Source organism: Empidonax traillii, unplaced genomic scaffold, assembly GCF_003031625.1.
Source record: "Empidonax traillii isolate 1590-97213 ecotype Southwest subspecies unplaced genomic scaffold, ASM303162v1 scaffold198:size1128796, whole genome shotgun sequence".
Lineage (NCBI taxonomy): Eukaryota > Metazoa > Chordata > Aves > Passeriformes > Tyrannidae > Empidonax > Empidonax traillii.
This window is the reverse complement of record NW_020955391.1, coordinates 1,037,121-1,062,847: the sequence shown is the minus strand read 5'-3', so window position 1 is coordinate 1,062,847 and position 25,727 is coordinate 1,037,121. Positions and strand designations below refer to the sequence as shown.

At 41.9% G+C, this 25,727-nt stretch overlaps 1 protein-coding gene across 4 annotated transcripts in view; it reads left to right on the top strand.

Annotated features, from left to right (window-relative positions):
* Positions 1-611: 611 nt before the first annotated feature.
* The window catches only part of GALNT7 (polypeptide N-acetylgalactosaminyltransferase 7), a 78,464-nt gene continuing 53,348 nt past the window's right edge, over positions 612-25,727 (top strand). For 3 of the 4 annotated variants that reach the window (XM_027886941.1, XM_027886938.1, XM_027886939.1), the window contains exon 1: positions 3,115-3,241. In XM_027886941.1, coding sequence (XP_027742742.1) covers positions 3,116-3,241 — 126 coding nt within the window. In that variant the 5' untranslated portion in view covers position 3,115. Of the gene's footprint in view, positions 761-3,114; positions 3,242-25,727 lie in introns of those variants that run through there. The other variant, XM_027886942.1, reaches the window with a different exon arrangement.

Below are 25,727 nucleotides of genomic sequence, written 5' to 3'. Positions count from 1 at the left end.
ATATTTAGGACAAGAGTTTGGAGGCACATCCAAATCCAGACGCTTCTCCCATGTGAGCAACTGCATGAGATTTTGACATTTGTTAGTGACCCTGCTCCAGACACCATCCCCCAAATCCCTAGCAATAAGGCAACTGCGTGGCTTAGGGGATTGGTAATCGGATACCTCACCTCCAGGTCATTGTAGGTCTCTGGTTCAAGAGCAGCAAGACTTTGTAATGACTTATATGCCATGGGATATTTATTTGGAGGCATAGCTGGAGAAGTGAACATATGATTTCTATGCAACAAGCAGTAGATGTCCACATATAAATACAAACATTATGACAGTTGCCAATCTATTTAAAATATTTGAATGACTGAATACCAGTCTAAAAGAGGTTGATTAACTCCCTGATAAAGTCAGGACTGTGTCTTATTTTAGTGCTGTCTGGATAGTTCAAGTATCATGGTTTATGTTTATGTTTATATATATATATATATATACTCATATTTTGTAACTGAGAGAGGCAATAACTCTCTTTCTTTTCCCTTCCAGGCTATAACAAACTTTGAAAGTGGTTTTGAATGTTACTGCAGGTAATCCAAAGCCAAATTTAATTTGCATTTTCTATCTTAGCTGGTACGAATTCAACAAGAGTGAAAATATGTTCTACAGGTCTTCTTAGGCACTTTACTACATAGGAGAAACTGTAAGCTCAGAATTTGAAACTTCATCATATCCTTAATGAGGATACAACTGAAATAAAACTACTTCCAAGGTCAGTATTAATCTAATACTTCTGGAGTCAGACTGCCTGGCCTGTGCATAAGCAAAAAAAAGGTGGGTGGTTCTTCGTGTTGTGAAGGCACCAGGGCAAGCAGGTGTAATACTCAACCAGAAACATGATGCCTTCTCCAATCTCCTGCTTTGGCCGTTCTGGAAGAGAGAGGGGCTGGCTGGCATAAACACCCTGTCCATTGCCCCGTACTGCCTCCCAGTGGTCTTCAACTCTTTCAGGGTAAAATGCAGAGATTTTAAAATGCCAGATACAGAAGCCACTGTCCTTGGACAACTAATGGGGGAATACACTGACAGCAAGACTTTGGGTATCTAAAATCAAAACAACAAAACTCTTGGTCATCTTCTAGTGTGCAGCTCTCTGTGATAATCGTGGATACGTGGTTTGCCTATGGGTTTCTACAGAACATACACCTTCATATAAAAAACTCCTCGAACCCAGTTTTGGCAGGCAGCCTTACAAATGTGAGTTTTCATCGTATCAACTTGGCACGCAGAGAGCTCTGTCACTGTCACTCAGCTCTGAGAAGCTGCAGCAGAGTGGTGTCACATGCCATGGCTGTAGCGAGTTTTACTGTATCCTCCATGCAGTGCTAAGTGTAACTTCTTTTTTTTTTTGTTTTACTCTTCTTGAGTATGCTGAGAGCAACAGCATAGGAGACTAAAAAAGGATCCCAAACATGGAGAATGAAACAACATGAGGAAAGAGCATTGTTTGCTGCCATAAGGTCTCCAGAAAGGAACGAAACAAGAGATGGGGAAAACACTTCTATACTTCCCTGACAGCCTACAGAGCTTGACAGTTTACAGCCCCAGCTTGCCTTTTCCTTCTGGGCTCAGGAAGCCAAGGGATCTGTTCAGAGCTAGGCACCTCAACTCATGTCTTTCCCAGCAAAAAAAACCCAGTCCCTCCCAGCCCTGTGCAGATGCTGTTACCTATCTGAAAACAGTCACCTAAACTTTTGTGTTGGGATGTTTGTGTAATTACTGCTACTGCAAACAGGGAGGGGGTTTGCGGAAAACAGTTCTGGGGACCTGTGAAAGTCACAAAGCTGTGCAAACACCTGTGAGGATTAGGGCTGTTGCCTATGCCTTAAACATCGCATTTGTCTATGTCTCGTGCCTTGATCTTACAGAATGGGGAATTAAAAACAAGCACACAGTGCTATAGCACAAGTTATACGAATAAACAAAGACCTCTGTGTCTGGGTGTGTCCAGCTACAAAGGTCACTTAGGTGTGGGTTTTTTTTTTTCCTCCAAACTGATCCTGTTCAGGGTGTAATATCCTGTTTCATTTCTGTACTCCTTATCATTTAAAGTTAGTGTTCAGAAATCTTGGATCTGATATCCTCCCAGTGCACACAAGAATTAGAACTAAAAAAATCATCAAAGCAAGCAGATAGTACTGAATACACAGAAAAGGCAAAAGTATTACATTGGAAGTATTGTTCTTGCATCACTCTGCTTTGTGGAGAGCTTACATTATCAGGTTCGTGTGTGTGTGTGCATGCACGTGTCAGGCTTCTTCAAAGGAGGAAATAGGATGCCTAACTTTTAGTGCAGAAAATTAGTAGCAAAACACACACAAGCTATGGGGCTGATAGCATCTCTGTAATCTTGAACTTAATCTGCTATCCGCAAGAAAAATCTGTTGCCTTTCCAGCGCTACTCTGCCCAGGCTGCACGCAATTAATGGGCCTATGTTACCCCTACGCCTATGACAACCCTTAAAGTTGAGCGTTTGCACCTTAATTTTTAACAGTCGGTGCCCGAGCAGCGCTGCCCACCCAGCTGGGAAAGCCCAAACCCCACTCGAGCTCTCCCACTCCTCCCCCTTTCCCGGCAGGTTTGCAGCCGCGGTGCGGGCGGGAGCAGGTGCACGGGAGCGCACTCCCGGCGGGGCGGGGGCAGGAGCAGGAGCGAGCGGCGGCCCGGGGCGAGGCGCCCCCGCCCCGGTGCGGGGCGGCCACGTGGAACCGCGGCACCCGCGGCGGCCACTTCCTGCTCCGCATCACCCCGGCCGCTGCGCCCGGCGGGGAGGCAGGCGCGCAGCCCGCCGCGGGGAGGGAGCGGGAGAGGGAGGGGAAAGAAAAAGGGGGAAAAAAGAGAAAAAAAGAAAAAAAAAGTTTGTACGTGCGGCGGCGGGAGGACAGCCTCCGCAGGCAGGCGGCTGCCGGAGAGCAGCGGCGGCCGGGGGAGGCGGGGGAGCGGCGGCGGGGCCGTGCCGTGCCGTGCCGTGCCGTGCCGTGCCGTGCCGCGGGGGGCGGAAGGCGGCCGGTGCGCGGGGCCGGGCGCTGCGTGCGCGGCGGCGGGAGGCAGAGGGCGGGCGAGAGGATGCGGCTGAAGCTGGGCTTCCTGCTGCGCGCCGTGCTGCTGGCGGGCAGCTTCTTGGGGCTGCTGCTGCTCTGGTCTTCGCTGTCGCCCCGCGCCGAGGAGCCGGATCTCCCGGGACGGACGCGGGTGAGTGCGCGGCCGCGCCGGGCGGCGGGGCGGGCGCGACGGAGCGGGTAGCGGGGCCGCTGCCCGGGATGTGACCGGCGGCGGCTGCGGGCGGGCGGGGGGCGGCTGCCCGGGCTGCGGCCTGCCGAGCCTTGCAGGCCTGAGAGGGGAGCGCGGAGCCGCGGGGCCGGCCTCATCCGGCCCCCGGAGCCCGGGAGGCGCCGCGCCGTGGGGCTGCCTGCGGCGGGGCTCGGGGAGGGGAGCCGTGTTCCGCCGGCCGAGCCCGGGCGGTATCCGATCCCGCCGTGTCCGACCAGCGCCTCCCCACCCGGCGCGGGGCCGCCGCTGCCCCCCGCCCACCCGGTGCCCGCTGCCCGCTGCCGGCGCGGTGCTGCGGGCAAGGTCCCGCCGGGGCCCTTGCCTCCGTCCCTCCTTCCCTCCCTCCCCGGGACTTCCCCGCCGGCAGTGCCCTGGGCACCCGAAAACCGTGGGTTCGTCTCCCGTTTGGGGCTTTTCCATCCCTAAATACCCGCGCCGATGCCCGCTGCGTGTAAGTGTCCTGCAAAGGTCTCCCTAGAGGTTCAACAAAGGGTGCAGGTGTTCCCTCGCCAACTCACCTAGCCGCCGCGGAGCGGCTTCCCGGCGCTTTACTAACAGAACGGCAGGCTTTGCCAAGAAGACGCAGCAGATCAGGTAATTTAAAAACAGCGCACGGAAAGCCAAAATGCTTTATCCAGCTGGCGGTGCAGATCTCCCAACCCGAAATGGTGAGGTGTGAGCTGGGCAGTGCATCCAGAAAAGCTTCAGGATGTCAGAACAAATCTGCAGAGCGAACCTTGCCGTGGCCTTGTATTAGTCAGGTGAGAATAATCTGACCCTTTGACACCACGGTCTCAGAAGAAGTCAAAGTGCTTCTTCCGTTTTCACCAGATGTTTTAGAGCTCAGGAATGTAACTGGACTTAAGGAGATCTGCTTGAAGTAAGATTAGCCAAGATTAAAATAATCTTAGTAAAGTCATAAAATTTGTCAGTGATTATCTTAAAAAGGGATCTTTTAAGATGTGTTCGCTAATGATCTTGGCCCTCTCTAGTGGGCTGCTTTCAGTAATTGTGGAAGGCAAGTGACCTGACAGAACTCTTGCTTTCAAAAACTGGAAATGACTTTGGACTCCTTTGGCAGATTTTCTGTCTTCTGAAGCTGTTACAGTTTCTATGTCTTGGCGGTTACTGCTGAGATAATAGGCCATGGTGGTTCTTTTGAAGATAAGCAGTTTATTAAGTGGTGAAGTTTCTGTAATTTGGTCTTCTAGACACAACATGAGCTTTTCTGTGTGCTGAAAAATCTTAAGGAATTTATTTGCATACCTCCCAAGAAAATGTCAGGCAGTAGACATTTTGCATCAAAAGCAGTCAAGTTACTTTTCATGTTCAGGAAAAGGCTGTAAACGGACCTGCAAAGTGACGATCTCTGGGAAATAAAGTAGTTGTGATTGCATTGCTGTGTAGGGCAGTGACCATCTTCAGATGCTTATTCTGGGGTGCCCACTGAAGTATTGCAGCCCTATAGTGCATATGCTATATAAGCTTGCTCAGGGGCTGTAATGAATCATGCTGTTCTTTCTTATGGACCTAAATGTTTTTACTCAGAGACTTTTGGGCTGAACCCTTGTATCTACTTCCATTTCAATGTGAGGTCTAATTCAGAAATCTTTTCTAGCTGGTGTGTGTGCCAGTAAAGGAATTGGAAGAGCTTTTATGGTCCAGCCCCTGATAAAGCAGCATTCTGTCTTGATTACCCTCTCTTGACTGGAGGAGGAAATATCCATGACAGCCGTCTCAGGAAATAATTTAGTCTTTGTTGAGAACAAATATAATCATATTGAGTAAACACTGACAAAGATGAAATCTAAACAGAATATCTGGTTCATTAGCTAGATCAGCTGTTTGCTTGCTGTTGTGATATATATGAGAGTGGGTAACACATGCTGCTTCATCATTTTCTGGGAAACAGTATCATTATTACTAAATATGTGTTTTGGTTTGGAGTGCCTTCCACCTCAGAAGCTGCTCAGGTAAGGAATAGTAGTTAAGCAGTAATGACTGCATTCACCGCTAGCAGTGCTTCAGCATATTTCTGGGGAGCTGTCAGAGACCAAGAATATGTCCAGAGTTTAGGACCTGCATGCCCTGCATCATGCTAGGAGAGGCAGAGCTGATCCCAAGAGGTGGGCTTGTATCTTGTGGTGTGCTTCCTGCAACACCTGGAAACAGACTGTGCATTGGTACAGCTTCAGGATGTGAGAAGTAGGAGTTTAATCTTAACTGTTTCTTTAAAATGCAGTGGTGTGCGTGTTGTTCAGTCATACAAATGTGTGTGTTTGCTCTGTTGTTAGTCGCCTGAAAGTTTGTTAAGCCCAAGATGACAGATTAATTCTTCTTCTTCCTGTACAACACCCTCCTCCCTTTGCTTGTGTTGAAAGCTCTAGCTAACAAATATAAAATTCCTCCTCAGACAGTGCCAGCTTAGAATAGAATTTAACTTTTTTAGCTAACCTCAGCAGTACCCTTTCCCTCTCTGCACTGTAACCCTTGGCACTTTTTAATAACACTGAAGCATTAAAGATCAAAAGATCTGCCATGTTGTTCTTTTTTAGTTTTAACCTTGAATCTTTTCCTGATCACAGCAGCAGACAATAGGTAATGCTGAAGACCTTGTATTATTAAAACTATGGACCTTTAGAAAAATTATTCCTTCAAATACTGTGTTATGTTTTTTTCTACTGATAAAAGATTTCAGAGTTCTTTTGGAGAGTCAAAAAGATTAATGTACACAGTTTTCAAAATAAAAATGAAAGTGGAGAAGTGGCCGTTTAGGAAGGAAATGAGAAAACAAAGAGGTAGTAACTGTAATACAGACAGTTGGAGATAAGACCTTTCTTTCCCACAGAAGATTCCCACAGATGCTTTGTTCATTGAAAGCATATGTAGAAGTTGGGAGGACAAAACTCTTCTCCGGGTAACCCAACTGTGGAACTTTCTCCAAGAATCCATGTGAGGAAAAAGTGCTTGTGGGATTTGGAGGGAGAGGTAAAGTATTTATTTGTATTATCAGAAATATCCAAAGACAATAAAATCACTCTTATCCTTAAGAGCTTTCAGTTTTCAATTTACACCAAAGAGAAACAGTGAAAATATATTAAGGTCTGTCCTCAGAGTCTTTAAATGAATATCTGCTTTTTTGTAAATAAGGTTACCTGCTGTCTGAGGACTGCAAGGTTCCTGAATATTTAGGCAGGGACTCTATTGTTTATAGCTGTGATAAAGATTAGGTAGAACTGTTGATTTAATTAGCATGTTGTGATGTCTTTTGGTTGTTTTCTGATACCTTCTGTTCGTCTGGCCAAGGGGTCACAGTTTTGAAGGCAGCAGGAAGTGATTGAGAATTATAGATTCAACGAAAAAGCTGAGTTGGAAGGGACCAATCAGGACTGGCGAGTCCAGCTCCTGGCCCTGCACAGCACACCATGTGCCAATCACACCTTTGAGGCCATTCATCATAAGAAGCTTGCTGTAGGGATCCCAGCTATAGTACTTTTTGGTCTCCAGCAAGATGTGTCACTAACATTTAGCCTCAGAGGCACAGCCTTAAAAGCTGGTGTTGTCAAGGAGTAGGTAGGACAGCAGGCGTACCAATGGACCAAAACAGTAAACAAAGATTCATTACTGAAAAGTTGGAAGCATATTTGGAGTAAATGTAGTCAACTTTAACTCTCTGAATCTGACCAAATATAAATGACTCTATTCATTTGTCCATATGAAGGACATAGTAAGGAAGAGTGTCCAGTGTGTTCCTATGCTCCAGAAGGGGATTAATAAGGTAGTAAAAGATTTGCTGAAAGTGTGTGGCTGATCTTGTGCGAGTCAGAAATGTGGTGGTGAGACTGATAAACCCACAAAATAAATTCCATGTTTTGTCCTGTTCACGTGTACAATGAGGAGAACTTCCTGAGAACTTGGCATGCGCTGTTTGGCCTTATATCTGGGAACCTTGTGCTTCATATTTGAAGCATTACAGTATTTTCAGTATTTCCCATAGCTACTGCACCTGAGCCACTTGAAGGGCTTCTGATATATTGAAGGTGTTTAATTTTTTGTGTCTGTAAGTGTCATGTTTTTAATGGGCTTTTGTTCACATCATATTTGTTTGTTAACAGTTCTCAGACTCTCTGGACTGTGTTCCCAGGGCTCTTTTGGGGGAACTTAAAAAGTTGGACAACTGTCTCCTTCCTCCTACCACCCCTGAACGCGTTCATATCTCCTATACCAGATGTGCATTCAGTGCTCTATAACTTAACAGGAGCTTTTGAGGTCAGTTTCCCACCCTTAGATATTTATGCTCTCATCTCCCTGCCGGGACAGTTAGCTGTCCTTGCTGCCAGATGTCACAGCAGTCATGCCAGAGTGAGGGAAGAATGGTTGCCCTTGGAGCGGGAGAGGAGGCTTTGCTGAGTGCCCTGGTGCAGGTGGCGATTCTAGCACGTCCTTCTGGTTCAGGAAACCAGATGATGGGCTTGCAGCTGGGGCTATGGGCCTTCACTGACTGCCAAGTTTAAACATTACAATTCCCTCATGGACAATAGAAGGTGGAGAATTTATGATGTGGAGGCAGAAGCATTAGGAAAAAAAAGAAAAAAAAAAGCTGAATGGACATTTTTGAGCTTTCTGGTGACACCTCTTCTACCCCACTTTAAGAACTGCTAATATCCTGTATACCTTGGCTGGATTGTCACTGAGATCTTAATGACAAGTTGCAGACTGAACTTGAAGTGTTACTGTGGTTTAAATTAGATTCTTTGTGGTGTAAATCCCAGAGGAAGTTCTTCACTTTCCCTTAAGGAATAATGGCAAGTGTGTTTAGAAAAGAAACTGAGACACAGGAATTTGAAGTTGATACCATTACTGGAGGAAAGGCAGGAATCAAAATAGGGTGGTAAATCTGATGTAACAGGGAGAGTCGTGTTCAATAGTGAAGGTATTCAAGTTGTCTGAACTTGCTAAAAACATGGTAGTACACGGGTGATTAAATAACAAAATAATCTCTTGCCAATTGCTTTGTATCTATATGTTGGTCACTTTTTTGACTGGTTTGCCTTTCCAAAATTGCATGAGACCTAACACAGAGGGCACTGCATCAGTTTTGCCACTATGGCATTATCTGAAAGCTCAACACCATCATTTATCACCTGGGTATGAGGAGCTCCATACAGGTGCAGGGCTAGACATAGGCACACTGACTTCTCCAATTGAAGCTGTAATAAGTCACTGATTCTCACAGGACATTCAGCAGAAATTAACACCTTGGCAAATTTTTTTGTGCTCAACAAGTTCGGTTTGAAATCTGTGCATAGTGAGCTACTGAGCTTGCTATAGCCAAACTATTGCTGTTGTAGAAAGTAAGCATTACTTATTAATCTTCAGTGTTGCTAGCAACAGTAATAGGCAAAGTGTTTTGAGATATTAAATGCTAATTATTTTAATGTGTGCTTTCATCTAAATTGGCTTTGAAAAAGCTTGTAAAAATCTATCACCCTTGGGAGAGTGTAAAAACCCCAATTCCTATCATATTAAAAGGGAAATAATTTGACAAATGTTTCCAGTTATGTTGCAGAATCAATGACCACAAAGCAAAAGAAGGAGAACCTACATAATACCTACAATTTATGTGTACATATATAGATTGCATTAAAAGTTTCTTGAACTCTCTTGTCATTAAGATTGCTTTTATTAAGTTAGGTAAAGAACTCATTATTATCTCAAGTCTATTCATTATGTAAATGTCTTTATAGAGCAGGTTTGCACCATTTTTTTATGTATGTGATAAGAGTCCTTTTGTCCTATTTTTGCCCCAGGTGTTACCATTTGTGAACAATGTAAAACAACTGAACAGATGAAAAATCAAAGATCTTAATCTAGAGCTGGCATTTACTTTTCAGGAATCCCACTGCAGGAGAAGAGGGACCTAAAGTATCCAGAGAACCTTTGGCAGGATCCTTAGCCTAGGATGAAAGGTGGCTCTGCACACTTAGGTAACATAATGTAACAGAAACCAGTAATTGTGTCTGTTTTGGGGATCATACAGGCAAAACTATTGGTCTGTTGCAGTATCTAATGAATAAAACATTAGTAAGACCGCAGAAATTGGAATCAGTGCCATGGACTGAGTAGGCTGTAATTTGTTTTTGGAGGGGAAAAAAACCAAAACAAAACATAAGTGGTAATTTGTGCTGCTTAGTGGCCAAACAGTGGGATATTAAAAATAGCATATAATAAATTCCTCTTTAAAATCAAAATCTAGGAAATAGTTAACTCTCAGTTTTAAATGTGGTGAAATAAGATATGGGTGGCTAAAGTGAAATAGTAGGAATTTTGGTGCTAGTAAATTTAGTCACTGGAAAAAACTCAGTGGGTCATCAGGACAACAGCCTTGAGAGAAAGACATATCTAGAAACAGATACGTGGATTTTTTTTTTTTTGCCACATGGCCAAGCAGCATTCACCTTCCCTAACCCAAGCTCAGCAGAGTCAAAATTGCTTGTATTAAGCTGACTTTCTCTAATGAAAAATGACAGCGTCTTTGTCCTATTTTTGTCAGATATTAAATCAGCATTACGGGAGACTGCCAAGTGGAAATAGGGCAGGCTAAGCTGTTACATTAATAGGTTTGACTTCTACCTTGGGCGGGGGGCGGGGGGGAGTGGGGGTGGGATGCTTTTTGCAGTAACTAGGCCATATAATCTGAGAGAAGGACTCCAAGTCTGGTAACAGTTATATTTAATTACTAGGTTTCCTCCGTAAGTATGGAAAACAAATGTATACTGCAGATGATTAGTTTAAAAATAGCAACATCGAACTGCAGAGTATTCTGAGTTGGAAGGGACACGCAAGGATCATCAAAGTCCAGCTCCTGACCCTGCACAGGACAGGCCCAAGAGTCATATCCTGTGCCTGAGAGCATTGTCCAAATGCTTGAACCCTGTCAGGTTTGGCGCTGTAACCCCTTCCCTGGGGAGCCTGTTCCAGTGCCCAACCACCCTCTGGGTGAAGAACCTTTTTCTAATATCCAACCTAAACCTCCCCTGACATAACTTCATGCCATTCCCTTGTGTCCTGTCACTGGTCACCACAAAGAAGAGATCAGTGTCTTGCCCCTCCTTTCCCCTCATGAGGCAACTGTAACTGCAATGAGGTCTCCCCTCAGTCTCCTCTTCTCCAGGCGGAACAGGCCAAGTGACCTCAGTCACTCCTCATATGGCCTCCCCTCAAGGCCCTTGATCATCCTTGTTGCCCTCCTTTGGACACTTTCTAATGGCTTAATATCTTTCTTATATTGCAGTGCCCAAAACTGCCACAATATTCAAGGTGAGGCTGCACCAGTGCAGAGCAGAGCAGGACAATCCCCTCCCTCGACTGGCTGGCGATGCTTTACCTGATGTACCCCCGGAGACAGTGTTAAGGAATATGCAGCTGCAGATTGAGCCACTATGTGGCAGGTGCCCCAGGCAAGAGGCCATGAACTGGACTGCAGACCCTTTGCATAGCAAAGAGCATGGGGACACTCGGAGACAGAGGCACAGAAGACAGCAGCCCAGACTTTCCCAAGTTTAGACTGTGAGGGTATAAAAGTCCAGAGTTTCCTTTGTTCAGGGTCCCTTCCTTTGGAGTCATCCAAGTTGAGCTGTTATTGTATTATTTACGTATTGCACCAAGATTAAAATATTTGAAGGATCTGAATGTCTGAGACTGTTATGGGAAACCTAGGATTGAGCCAGTAAAGAAACCTGGTCTGAATGTGTGAGTGTGAGGTGTGCAGGAAGTCAAGTGGGGCACTTGTCAACTTACTGGAGCTGCCCACTCCAAAGGGGTCCTGGTCTGCAGGTAGTGTGGGTGTGACTGCCAGAGTGTCTCTGGGATGGTTAGACAGGGAAGTTTTCTTACCAAAACTAGGCCCTCCTGGCTGCCAGGGCACTGCTGATTCGTATTCAACTTGCCATCACCCAGGACCCCCAGATCCCTTTCCGTAGCACTGCTTCCCAGTGTCTTGTACCCCAGTCTGTAAGTACATCCAGGGTTGCCCCATTCCAGACGCAGAATCTGGCACTGTCCCTTGTTAAACTTCATATGGTTAGTGATTGCCCAGCCCTTTAATTTTTTGAGGTCTCTCTGCCTTCAAGGGAGTCAACAGCTCCTCCCAGTTTTGTATCGTCTGCAAACGTACTTAGTATCCCTTCCAGTCCCACATCCAAGTCATATATGAAGATGTTGAAGAGCGCAGAGCCCAAGATGGAGCCCTGTGGAACCCCACTTGTGACAGTTTACCAGTCTGATGTTACCTCATCCACTCTTACCCTCTGTGCTCCACCCACGAGCCAATTGCTCACCCACCACATGATGTGTTTATCCAGCTCGTGCTGGACATTTTGTCCAGAACGATCCTGTGAGAGACACTATTGAAAGCTTTACTGAAATCCCGAAAGATTACATCCACTGGCTTCCCTTGATCAATTTCTTGGGTTACCTTGTCATAAAAGGAAATCAAATTTGACAAGCAGCATTTTCCCCTCATGAACCTGTGCTGGCTGTGACCAATGACTGTGTTGTCTTTCAGGTGTTTTTCAACACCTCCCAAAATAATCTTCATAACTTGGCAAGGCACTGAAGTGAGACTGACAGACCTGTAGTTTCCAGGGTCATTCTTCTTGCCCTTTTTGAAAATTGGAACAATGTTAGCCAGCTTCCAGTGAACTGGAACCTCTCCAGCTTTCCAAGACCTTTCAAAAATCACCAAGAGAAGCCTTATGATGACCTCATCAGCTCTTTAAGTGTTCTCAGATAAATTCCATCAGGCCCCATAGATTTTTTAGGGCTCCAGCTGGAGAAGCAGATCCCTTACAGTTTCAGGGTCCACCACGAGTTGATCATTGGAACTCCCTTAGTTCATCATTGGTGTTGAAGACAGAGGCAAAGAAAGCATTTAACATTTCTGCCTAGTCAATGTCCTTGTTTGTGAGGTAACCATCATCATCCTGTAATAGGCCAGTGTAATTTCTGCACTGCCTTTTGCCATTAATGTTTTTTTAAAAAATCTTTTTATTGTCCCCCCAGAATTCTGGCCAGCTTCCATTCAAGTTTCGGCCACAAAGCCATGCTGCTCAAAAGGCCACCTTGTCCATCAGTTCTCTTCAGTTTTTTTGTGAATTAAAGGGAATTTATCTTGCTTGAATCTGCCTTTATCAGTCCATCTCTGTCCCACAGTGTGCTACTTTTAGACACCGTTTTGGTGAGTGAGGTTTTCCCTCCCATGACTAATCGTAATGCCAAGGTAACATTCAGGAAGTCAGATGTTGCCAACATAGTCCAACAAAGGGGAGCAGTTAGCAGCCAGCAACACGCGTGTGCTCACAACCTGTGATGCTGTTTACGGTTGGAACTGGGGGTGTTTTGGCCTTTCACCTAATATAGGTTGTAAGAGAAATAAAATTAAACTCAGGGAGTTTCTGTAAACTTACACAAAAGGTAAAGGTGCTTTATGGGAGATTAGGATTTATCTGTTTAATTATATCATCCTCCTCTTTGAAAGAGCTTGCGGGGAAAGTATGTGCTTTGGTGGAAATGACTGTAAAAAGATATAGAGGAGAATGCTAATACTTGTATTTTACCTTTGTTTTTCAAATAGGCATCCTTATTGTGTTCCCCCTGCTAGGAACTGAACAATTTTGAACTGTTTGCTTACTCATTGAAATATCATTTGCATCAATACGTATGAAATTTGGGAAAAAACCACAAATTCTTTGCTTAGTGTGAGCTGATTTTGAAGTAGGTTTGTGCTTTCCTACAGGTGCATTTTACAGCACAAAACTCCTATTTTCTGAAAACTCATGGACTTCCCGTGTGGGAATAAAAATATTTTTCTTACAAGGCTACATATGTACATTATTACTGAAACAAAAACGGCTACTTTTTGTAATGAAGAGATGATGCTTTAAAAATAATTGTATTAATCAGGAATTGAGCATCCTTCTCCTGCATTAGCATGCTTCCTTGCAAGAGAACAAATTGCTTTTTTATTTTTTTTCTCTATTATAATAAACTAATTGTTTGCTGCTCTATGGCGGTCTATATTTCTTTTAAGTTTCTCCCTGACCATGTCTTCTTGAATCCCTTGTTGTAATCCTTGAGTCCAGTAACATTTTTTTGCATTGCTCTTGCTTTCCTAAGCTAGGATGTGTTTTCCTTTTATTTCCTTGTGGAGCATTCAGTTGCAAATAGCAGCGGTCAGCACTGATGTGTGGTAAACCTCTGAGCAGCAGAAGAGAACTGGAGGAAGGTTTAAGGTAAAAGCAATATACTGGTTTACATGCTGTTTACATTTCGAAAATTTGCTCTACAGTTGATGATCTGAAAATATAACTGTTAATGAAATTAAATTATAAGCAGATGGTGCTCAGCCCACAAAGTTTCTTACTTATTTTGCTGCATTTTAAAAAACTGACGAGGAAAACAGCTCAGCAAGAACTCTTCTGACTTGAGTAAATACATCTCATTTCCTTTAAAAAGGCAGAAAATTACTATTTAAATCTTATGTTTTGGAAAAAAATACAATATTTTTTATGAAATCAAGTATAATTTTTTTCATGTTCAGATATTTTTGTCACAAGTTTGGGATTAATTTTTTTTTTTTTTAATCTGTAGTAAAAGATTTTCTTTTTAAGCATCACTTAATGAACTAAGGGCCAAAGCATAGCAGAACCCCATTTTATTTCTCAGTTCCTGCCTTTATGGATTTGAGATATTTTGGCAATGTCTTTGTTTTGAGCTATTTAATAAGAATTCTAGATATGTCAAAGAAAGAGGTATTTAATTTTAAGTTGGGTGTAGAAAATGCCTCATCTGTATTCATGTTTTGAAACAAAATCAAAACAAATAACCAAGCTACCTCATAAAAGAAGTTTTTTTTTTCCTGCTGAGGAAGGAAGATCAAGAAAGACAGTATTAAAATAATGTGTTCTTCAGAGACAATTAATTGTTCTCTGTACTGCTGTCTCTGAAACAAAATTTGCTGCACTCCCTTAAATGAGGCCTTGAAGTCAGCTCTTCAAGGTTCATAATATATGGCTTTTATAAGACTGCTTCACCTGCGCTCGCTCTGCTAATCCATCTCCCACAGTGTTATTCTAACATTTCAAAGTCTCTGAGAATCTTTAAACTGCAGCTATGAAATATGTTGGGTTTTTTCCTCACTTCTTCCATTTGCCTCCCCTCTATGAAATATGTTCCTCCTGCACCAAGAACCAAGACCTTCACTAGTGATAGCATAAAACCAGTATCTCAGTAAACTGCAGAGATGGAAAAGCATGATAGATGGGTTTTCTGTTGTTTATTTCTTTTGATGGAATATGAAATTTTAGTGTTTGTAAATTAATTGATTACCTCTGATTTCAGAGCTCTCAGCCAAGAGCCCTCAAGTCCAGAAGGATGCTGCATGTGTTTCCTGTGCCTCAGCTCCTGTTGGTGAGGGAGAAGAATCTCCTACTGCCTTTCGTCTAGGCTTTTGGAGATCCTCAGCTCCAAATTCTGATATTTGAATTAGTGTAAAATACTCCTACAGCATGAGATTTACCAAATGAGTAAAGTGGTCTTGAGTACTCTCTGTAGAGATATTTCAGCCCTAGGTGTCTAAAATAAAACTGCTAATTAGTTCCTTGGATGCATTTGTGTGATCTTGATGAGTCTTCTGTCCCTCTCTGTTTTCCAATACCAGTCTAAAATACTCATCTTGAACACTCGCTTAGTTTTCATTTATGTGAATAGTACAGGAAAGTTTGGGCTAAGGAACACCAAGAAACGTTGACTTGAGAGTGAGACCATGAAGCATTTTGTGCAGTCCAGGCATAATGCCCTCTTTCAGGATCATCTACAGAAAAAAAAAAAAAACATCCTCAAGGAGAACAGTTATCCATAATGCTGCAGTCAAGACTGGGAGAAGACTTTGATGTCAAACTTAGGGCAAACAGTTACTCTGGCCCAACTTTAGCAGTGGATGATGAGACCCTTGAGTGCTCATTGACAGAGCAGTGAGTAGGTGTCCAAAATGTCAAAGCCATTGCCATTATTTCATGTATAGAAACAGTGGGTCAAATTTTTGCGAGATGCACAGTGGCTGTAGCGGAGAGCAGGCTTACCCTTTCCATGAATAGTCACGTCAGTCACCTCTTGGGAAGTTAACAAGTTTTGCTCCCATTATTATCTCCTACCAAGGCTGGTGATGACAGGGGAGTTGTCAAGCTGTTGTGATAAAAGGGAGCAGACTGCCAGGATAGTTCATGTAGCTTTTAATCTTTGTGTATGCCTGAGGGGCCTTGGGAAAAGAGGATGGCAGGGAGCAGGCTGGATTAATTTTTCTGGATGAAATGGATATATCCTGGGGGTTGGCCTACTTTAAAAATAATTAGAATTCTTTGAAATCTGCTGTCCTTGAGCACACTTCATCTGCCCTGTGTCCTCTTTCTTTGATTCCCATATGCCTAGATCTTGTGGTTGAGAGATGCCTTGTGCCTCTTTGGGAGGCATTTGTTTTGGTAATATTTCCCAGGGGTGCATAATTTCAAAATCAAAGCTTGTATGTATGTGGTGAAATGCACATAGGAACTGCAGGTAATCAGAGGTACCTAGTTATGGTTTTGCTCTTAAGCTGAGAACAGAGAGGCTGCAGCACTTACAATAAGGCATGAAAGACACTGATTTTTAGTTCTTAACATAAGTTTTACATTTACTGGAAACAACAATGTGTTTTTTTCCCTTTAAAATGAACTTTTCAAAATAATCCTTTATGTTTGCATTGTGTGATAAAAGTATGATTGGATCCTTACAAGGGGGCTTGATGGTGATCACTGATTGACTGCAACCAGCATAAGCCCATGTTAGTGTAATGAGATCCACTGGTCTTGGTTATTCCAAGTTCCTACTCAAATCTCATCCTCAGCTGAAAGATGAATACCTCTCTAATCTATTTTTATTTCCTGGCCAGTTTTTTTTCCTTTTTCATTCTTTGTGGGAACCTAGGGAGTTAATTAGGCATATTCTGATGACCCACTGTTCAACAGCTTCAGAGTTTTCTTGCAGTGCAGTAATGCATTAAGTGATACGGGTATCTGGAAGTAAATGGTCAGACTACTCTTGATTTTATCTCCTGTAATAGCTTGAGCAATCTGTCTTCCAACAGGTTTGTCACGGTATATAAAATGCTAAGGGTTTTATGGGGAAAAAGAAAGGTTTCATTTTAAACTCTACAATTCATGTCTATGATCAAAGAAATCTTCACAGCCTTTAACACTAAGCACCAGTGTTAGACTAAGCACCAAGTGATAGACTTGGCCAGTTAGAGTTGCTGCAAAGGAGAGGCAAATTGAAAAGGTTTCATCTTGTACAATATTTGAAAGAATTTATTCTGTGCTGATAACTGGTCAAAATACTGTACGCAATTAGAATTTTCATAATTTTCAGAAGTGGCTTCACGGCTGTTAATTTCTAAGAAATGGACAGAATTTTATCTATAATTTGGCTTATCTAACAACTATAATGTACTACTTAATGTTACCAAAGGCATTATGTTGCAGAATTCATTATACTTTTTAGGTCTACGCTTTAAAAATATATTTTACTAGCTTAAGTGAATAATCTTGACTCTGATGCCTTAAAATATTAATTTGCGAGAATGCTTTTGCATATCAAAAATCATTGTATTTTATCATCTTCCTTTTTTTATTTTCCAACCTGAGATTTCTTTTTTTGCAGAGCACTGTATTCTTTGCATGTTTACTAAAATACATGGACATTTATTTTCAAGGCCACTTTTACTGATGAGGAAATTAGCTGAACCCATTAAATATCCCTGTATGTAGTCGTATGTAGCTGATGTTCCGTAAGTCACTTTGGCTTTACAAATGGAAACCTTTCAGCAGTGTATATTTAGGAGATCTATTCATAGTCTAACACCAAACCCCAACAACTTTCCTGTGGGAAGTCTGTTTTCTGCCCTGCATGCAGTTGTTAATTTTATCAGACCTTAATGTTCCTTATCTGGTTTACACTGCATTGGCTGTAGCACTCAAAGAAACTTTAAACTGCATAAAAAAGACCAGTTATGGCAACTCAGAAGTTTTATCCGTATGAATCTTAACCTCTATGATCTTCCTTTACCTTAATACATTTGATTTTAAAATTTCGGTTTCTTAACTCATTTTATTTTGTCTTTAGACTGAAGACATGCCAGCACTAGACTGGCACGTTCCCTAATACCATTTTTATTTAACTGCAGTTGTATAAAAGATTGAATACAAGAGTGATAAAATACTTATGTGAAAGGGAGTTCCGCCTGATATTTGGGTGTGTTTTCTAAGGAAAGAAGACCTAGAAATACATGTTCAAATCATAATGCTCTGCAAAGTTGCTAGTTCCATGTATTTTGTTAATGAGAACTCTATTGAGACTTGGAGCTTTCCTGAAAAGGGAGAAGTGCCCTCACCTAGAGAAGGGCAGCTGCTGGTTACTCACATCTTCCCCCTTCTTCATGAATTTACGAATATGCAACCATCTCCTTAATTCTGTAGTAAGAGAGAAAATAATATTGGGTTTGTAGCTTTGGTTTGAAAGAAGAAAGAGGCATTCATATTGCTAAGAATATTTGAGAGAAACATACTTTTATTTAGAGCATAGCATGTTCTTGCATTACCATTAACACCACAGGAAACCCTGGGAGAGCAGTCATGGGCTCCTGGGGAAGGGGAACAGCTGCCATTACCCAGGCCACCTGAAATAATTAATCTGTCTGACTGTTATGGGCTTTTCCTGCTTGGATTATTTCCACTTGGATTATTTCTGATACAGGATCTGGGTGTGGAGACTGAGTAAACCACACGACTGGGCGAGTCTGCTTTTTTTTTCTGATCCTCTTAATACACCACAAGTATATGACCCTAAATGCAGTGGGGACATAAGTGTGTTGCCTTTTGTGTCTCTGCTTTCTCAGCACAGCAAATTGATTTCCTCAAAGGGAGAAGAAATGTTTAGAGAGAAGAACTCTGGGTTGGTTTTTTTTAATGGTGTTTTTTTAATTCATAGAATCATGGAATGGTTTGGATTGGAAGTGACTTTAAAAATCATCTTGCTCCAACTCCCCTGCCATGGGCAGGGGCATTTTCCACTAGACCAGGTTACTCAAAGCTGCAGCCAGCCTGACCTTGATGGGGCATCCACAACTTCTCTAGGCAACCTGTTCTAGTGCCTCACCACCCTCACAGTAAAGAATTTCTTCCCAATATCTAAACTAAACCTACCCTCTTTCAGTTTAAAGCCATTTGCCCTTGTCCCATTGCTACATGCTCTTGTAAAAAGTCCCTCTCCATCTCTCTTGTAGGCTCCCTTTAGGTACTGGAAGGCTGCTCCAAGACAACCCCTAAACCTTCTGTTTTCCAGGCTGAACAACCTCAACTTGCTCAGGCTGTCTTCATAGGAGAGGTGCTTCAGCCCTCTGACCCTTCTGTGGATTCAGTGTTTCGGTGTAGTTGGATTGTGTTGTTTTGTTTTAAATACAAAAGAAGCAAACCCTATCAAGTCAGGCAGCTGCTGTGCTGCCAGTGCCGCAGGTACTTGTTTTCCCTGGAGTCCCGCAGAGGTGCTAAGGAGGGCTCTGAGGATGGCTAGGCATTGCTGAGGGGAGCAGGACTGCACAGCCCTTGTGTCTCTGCTGTGTGCCTGTGCAGAAATAATGGCTGTAAACAACCCGAGGAGGCAGCTGTGTTCTGTGTGTTTTGCTACTAGACTTGCTGTGTTTTCCAGCTACCCCTCGCTTCCAGCAGCTTCCCCCCCACCCCGCTCCTGTTTTGAACTACCTCGGCACTGGTGTTCACCCTACTTAGGGATGCCAAATTCATTTGGCTTGCTAATCCAGCTGGCTGGGGGGAGTCCTTGATCCAGCTCAGCATGTGGGTGTAAAGGTGCTTATGTTGGCACACAGACAGGACAAGAAATGTGTGGCACAGAAGTAAACTGACTGTAGAAATGTATTCATCCCACTCTATAACATCAACTTGAAAAATCCAGCACCTATTGGACTGAGGTTTAAATCCAAACCAAATTAGCAAAAACAAAACTTTAAAGGGAGCTCATCTGCAGTGGCTAAAAAATGCACTAGGTGCATTTTGTAATTCATATTTTTGTTGTTCCATAGTTTTCCTTACTGCAGAGCTGGAAAATATCCCCTTCAGGTTTTGCTGTGTATCTGCAAGCTGGGGAGGGCAAACGTCCATGTAATCCATCATAGTACTGACATTCAGAAGTCTTCCAAATTTTGCTTTTTAAATAGAATGAGGAAGTTCACTTTGAGTGTCTTCGTTCAGTAGGAGGAGTGGGCAAGTGATTTTTTTTTTTTTTTTTGCTGCATCTTATATAAATCTGACATCCTTTACAAATTCACACTTGCCTTACTGTCAAGAATTGTAGAACTGTAAGTGCTATACTAAACAAAAGGAACATATGCTGTTTCCAGGTCAAGTACTCTGTCTGAAGCAACAGCTAAAGAGATGCATAAAGTTATGCTGTTCGTGTTCTGTTGAAATTATTAAACATGGAAAGCTGAGTAGCAACTTACTTCTAAGCTGTTATATTTTGTTAATGGAAGTGAGTTGAAATGTCAAAAGTTCCAGCTTTTGGTGGAATTTTTGCATTTTTTTTTGTTTGTTAGTTTGTTTTGCTTTTTTATTGTTTACTGAAACTGTTTAGCAGGATAGGGAATTAAGCTGATTTTCTCTATCTTAACTTACAAGATTTGTCCAAGTCTGCATTAGATGATAATGTATTGAAAAAATGCTGATTTGTGTAACTTGCATATGACAGTTTCAAACAGAGCGTTTACCTCTTATGTTATGCTGTTGTCACTTGTGTGCAAGAACTTTTGAAAAGGAGACACCTCATCCCAAACGGTGACTGATCAATGACAGCAATAATATTGGCTTTGTTGACAACCATGGGAATGTATTGTCTCTTACAGAAGAGGCTCTTTTATATGGCTTTTCCTTATAATTTTCAATATAATAGTTTTGCAGGTTATTGAATGGTAGCAAAACACAGTGGATTTTATGTCTTTTGTATTTTGATTAAAGTATCATCCTTGTGGATTTCGGTTTCTTTTGCTGATTGTGTTTTGATGTACAGTAAACAATACAGAATTGTCCTGTCCTGGTACATCTGCCAATTTATCCTTCTGTGATATTTGATAGTTCATGTATATAGCTTCTTTTTCATACTGGAAATTGAAATACTGACAACTTTCTTCTTTTGCAGCTCTTCCTCTTGGAAGGCACTATCTTTTCCCAGTCAGACTAAACTATGAACTGCCTTGCTGGTGTTTCCTTCTCTAGCTGCTGGCCAGATTTTTGTGTGTTAGAGACAATAGACTGTCTTTCTCAAGGACTGCAGAGGGCTTTTGAAATGAGTTTTCTGACATGCTTTAACGAAATTGTCTTTGCTAGAAGTTAAAGTGCAAGGCTAGCACATAAAGGTCCTGATTCAGTGAACTGTGTTCTGATTTAAACACTCCTTTAATGAACTGGATAGATCATAAGTAGACTTTGCTAATGTCTCTTCTATGTTCGAAGCAGTAAATGAAGAGCACAGTTTTCATAAATGCAGTTATTAGAGGCCCTATTTGAAGCCCACCAGGAGTGGCCTTAGGGCTTGTGGAAATTGCTCCAGCTGGAAACAGCATTACTGGGGTAAGTATAACCCGAGGAAAGGCTCTCTCAATTTTTAACCAATATACCATTCTCGGTATTTACATGGAGAATCTGAATTGCCAAGACTTCTGATTTCATAACAAAAATGTTTACAAGGATTGAACATCTGTTGAAAAGATTACAGTGCTTCATAGCCTGTTGCTATGCCGTTTAGATGGTGAGGGTATCCTGCAGACAGAGACTTGGCGCTGAGGACACTGACTTCCATTTGTTCCAAGCAAGAAGGAGCCTCATCCATATTTCTTTGTATATATTGTACACCCATTAATCTAAACAACAGAACACTACAGTCCTATTGCTGAGGAATCAGTACACAGGGAGGATGATGTTCACTTGTATCTCCTCCAGACAGGTGATCAGAAATGCCAGCCATAGCGTACCTGAGCTGGAAACACAAAGGTCATGTTAAAACTCTCTTCAGGATCTGACAGGTGTAGGAAGGTCCCTCAAAAGATGTTCAGGGCCAGAGACTGATCCTTAGTGCCTTGTTAAGAGAAGGCAGTAGGATGTCAATACCCAAAGTTGGCTTTGAGAGTAATGTTTTGATCATTAGTCTCATGCTGCTTCAAGTTTATACTGAGGTACTGCAGTGGATCATCTGCACTAGCAAAGTAAATGTCAAGACAGTCCATTACTTGTAAGTCAGTAGCAGCGTGTTTGCCTCTCTGATTGGTCCTGTGGTCTTAATGTGACCATGGTGGCTTCCATACTCAAAATAAAAGACATTGTGTGGTGAGTGCAGAGCAGAGTGCAAAGCTGGAAGCGCAGTGGAGAGCAGACCAGTTTAGTGGAGTCCATTTGAAAAGGTTTGTGGATTATATTATAGTGTTCTTGCTGTCTACTAAAAGATGCACATAACCTGGCTGTGCTCACACAGTATGTGGCTTCTAAAGCAAAGGTATGAATTAGGTTTTGATATTAATACAGATAAGAACTTACCTTAACAGTTCAATAGACTATAACTCACTTATGGGTAAATACGATACAGACTGTCCTACACAGAAAAGACCAGGAATCAAGGGTCAAGGAAAGGTGGGACAGATAACACAATTTATCACAACAAGTTGTTTCCCATATATAAGGTAATTACACAGATACTCTGAATTTTTGAAATCTTTTGGGAGTTCAGATAAAACTTGCAGAAATGGGGTTTGTATATATTTGTATATATTGTATGTGTAATTTGCATACAATGCAGCTTTTGGCTTCAGCTGTTTCATTGAAAAATCTTTCAAAATGGTAGGATAGATCAAATTCTAAAATGCAATTTTAAAAAAAAGGACAGGAATAGATTGTTGTAAAGCTTGAGAATGGTGACAATATTTCAAGATAAATGAAAATCTAATCATGCAGTTTGCTTCTTAATAGCAAGGAAAATAAAATGAGATTGACGTATCTGTCTTTAAAAATTGAGGGAGACAAGCTATAGCACAGAAACCTGCATCCCTTCATCAAGCATGCACATCAGTGATGGATTTATTGTATTTTAAATGTCATTTACTCACTGAGTTATTTAGAAGAAATGCAGGATTTTTAAATATCCATCTGTCTTACAGGATTGAGAAGCAAGAATGAAGTTCCTCTGCAGGCTTGAATCACTACAATGTTCATAGCTGATGTCTGGAGGCCAGAAAGGCTGTCCTCATCCACCTACAATATGAGGACTGATGATAGCTTTTTTTTCTTTCTGAGGCTTTTTCTGAAAAATAATAAAAGTTGGATATTTTCAATCGCAAAATTATGGACTATAAGTTGTAACTCTTTGTTCCCTTATTTTTCAGTTGGAAGTCTGTGCTTGTTTTAACCTGCTTATCTCTACAGCTTAAACCACAATTTCTTAAATTTTGATGGTTTAAATCCAAAAGAAACAGCTTTATCTTTTTTTCTTCAGTCTACAGAGAACATTCCTAAAATGGACTTGGTCTTAGTAAAATGAAAAACCTGTCCCCACATAGTCCAGTTTGTAACACTCTACTACACAGGAAAAGGAGAATAATTCTTCCTTCATGGAAGGAAATTAAGCTGAACAGAGGATATCTTAGAAGTTCTTAAGAATTTACTTTCCATATGAATAAGAATGAGTTCTATTTTTAAGGTGTCATTCAAACATATGCATGAAATGAAGGGTATTCCTAGACTGAAATAGAACGTGGAAGGAGCAATGACTCAACTAGAAAGGTCACAAGCTTCATTTAATGTTGAAACGTAGTGACAAGAACAGATCTTGTACTAAGCTCTTGAGTGATGCTGTGATTTAAGTCTTTCACCTTGGAGGGCACAGCTTCCAAGGAAGAAGATGAAAGAGATATCTGGGATGTGAAGGAGATAGCTTGTTATTGCTAAACTATGAAGGGCTGTGGAATAAAGTTCTTACCATTTGTAGCAATGCCTTGAGTGTAAGTAAGTGTAGGACTGGATGAGAACAACTAGAGGATACAGAAGACAAGGTGATGCAGCTGAAGATCACAGAGAGCAGGAGTGAAATGAGAAATTACCAGAGAGAAGGTCTGAGTGATAGCGCTATTGGTGTTCTGGATTATGGCAATATTGCATTGAAATAATTCATTCTCATGTCTGTTTTCTCTCTTTATCTTCCATTTGATTGCAAAAACTATAGGAATTGTTTGCCAAGCACTTTAGAGCATGTGTCAGTAGTGGAATACTATTGTAGAAATAGTTAAACTGCATGGGTCAATATATACTAAATTGATAAGTCATCAATGCAACACTATTTTCAGGTATTCAGGCTAATTTTCTCTTAATTTTTATGAATTGTTAAAGTTGCATAGTCTTTGGAGATCTACAAAGGGAGGAGGTCATTTAAGCTTCTAAGAAATGGGACCTGTTTTCCTGTGTGAATATCATTTTATTAATCTACTTTATTAACAGAATATCTGTTCTTCTGCTAGCCTTTAATAGCAGTGTAGAGAAAGGTAGTAAAGGTCAGATGAAAAATCAATGTATTTTTTAATGAAGAGGGGAAGAAATACTCCAAGAGTCATGAAGGCCTGAAACGTGAAGGCCCTTTTGCATCCTGCAGTCAGCTCTGATAGAGATGGTGTCTTAAGCAATTGTCCATTTTGTTCTTAATATACTCATGATTTTTCCAGTTATGCATTTGTAAAATCACTCTAGAGAGAAAAGTTGTATATAGTTTTCTAATTATGATATATTTCTCTTTTTTTTCTTGTATCATAGGCCAGTAAGGTATTAGTTATTCGAAGCATTAGGAAGCAATTTCTTATTGCCCAAGTATGCTTCTGTTTAAGCACTGTTTTCAAAATCTAATTGAATTACTCCAAGCCACATAGCCATGTGCAAATGTGGTAGTCCTGATCACTTGGAGGAGGGAGACAGGATAAAAAAATTCCGCATTTTCTACCATCCATTTCTGCAGTCCATTTTTCAAAAGAGATTTCCAGCTGTTGCCTGGAAGAAAGAACTGGAAAAATTTCTTGCCTCCACCTTCTGCCGTTCTAAAGTAGAGTAAGCAATGGCATCATCTTCATCAGAACTGTAAACAATACTGGAAATTTGAGAAAAATTAAAAAGAGAATGGAAGGTTGCATTTGAACAAAAATAGTAGTAAATGTTTTCAGAAATGAGAGATTTTGATATTGATTAGAGCCACCAGAATTCTGAGCATTTGGAGACTTCCCACAGCCGTCATCTGCTTGTTGTTCTGGGGTTGACTGTGTCCTTAGATGCCAGTTTCTTGCACTTTTTGTTTAGAAATGCATCCATTCATCTACTGCTTTGCCCCTCCTGTGATATCTACAGCTGCTGACACATGAGCTTAACAGACAAGTCACCTTGCTGAACCTCTTGCTCAGGAGCACAGGTCCTGTGAGGAGGGGCTGAGGGAGCTGGGGTTGTTTAGCCTGGAGAGGAGGAGGCTCAGGGGAGAACTCATCACTCTCTACAACTACCTGAAAGGAGGTTGTAGCCAGATAGGGGTCGGTCTCTTCTCCCAGGCAACCAGTGACAGGACAAGAGGGCAACAGTCTTAAGCTGCACCAAGAGAGGTTTAGGTTAGACATTAGGAAGAAGTTCTTTCTCTACAGAGAGAGTTATTGGGCATTGGAATGGGCTGTCCATGGAGGTGGCGGTCTCACTGTCCCTGAAGGTGTTTAGGAAGCGACTAGATGGAGCACTTAGTGCCATAGTCTAGTAGATGAGGTGGTGTTAGGCCAAAGGTTGGACTTGATGATCTCAGAGTTCTTTTCCAACCTAGTTAATTCTGTGATTCTGTATCCTCCAGGTTGGGAAGTTGAAACAGAATTATTTTCTTTAAGTTTCTTAAGAGAAAACAAGGTTTAGCTTTCTGGGCAATAAGTGTTGGCCTTTCTGTGAGTAGACACCACTTTCCATCCCCTAAGTCTTGAGGTGGAGAATTACTTCAGGAAAAGAAGGAAAACTGAAAGTGATTGGGTCCTCAATGTCTCTCCTCTCAAAACTAGACAAGAAACTAAACTTTATTCTGGTAAGACAGCGTTCATGGTCCGATGGGCTTTGCTTACCTGGGACAGATTTTCTCCCTGGTGCTGCAGTAGAAAAACTGCCCCAGGGCTTGGTGCTCTTTGGCCTCTTTATGGGACTTGACTGTTACCACAACAGCATTCTGAACAACTAAATTACAATAAAATATGTTAAATGGC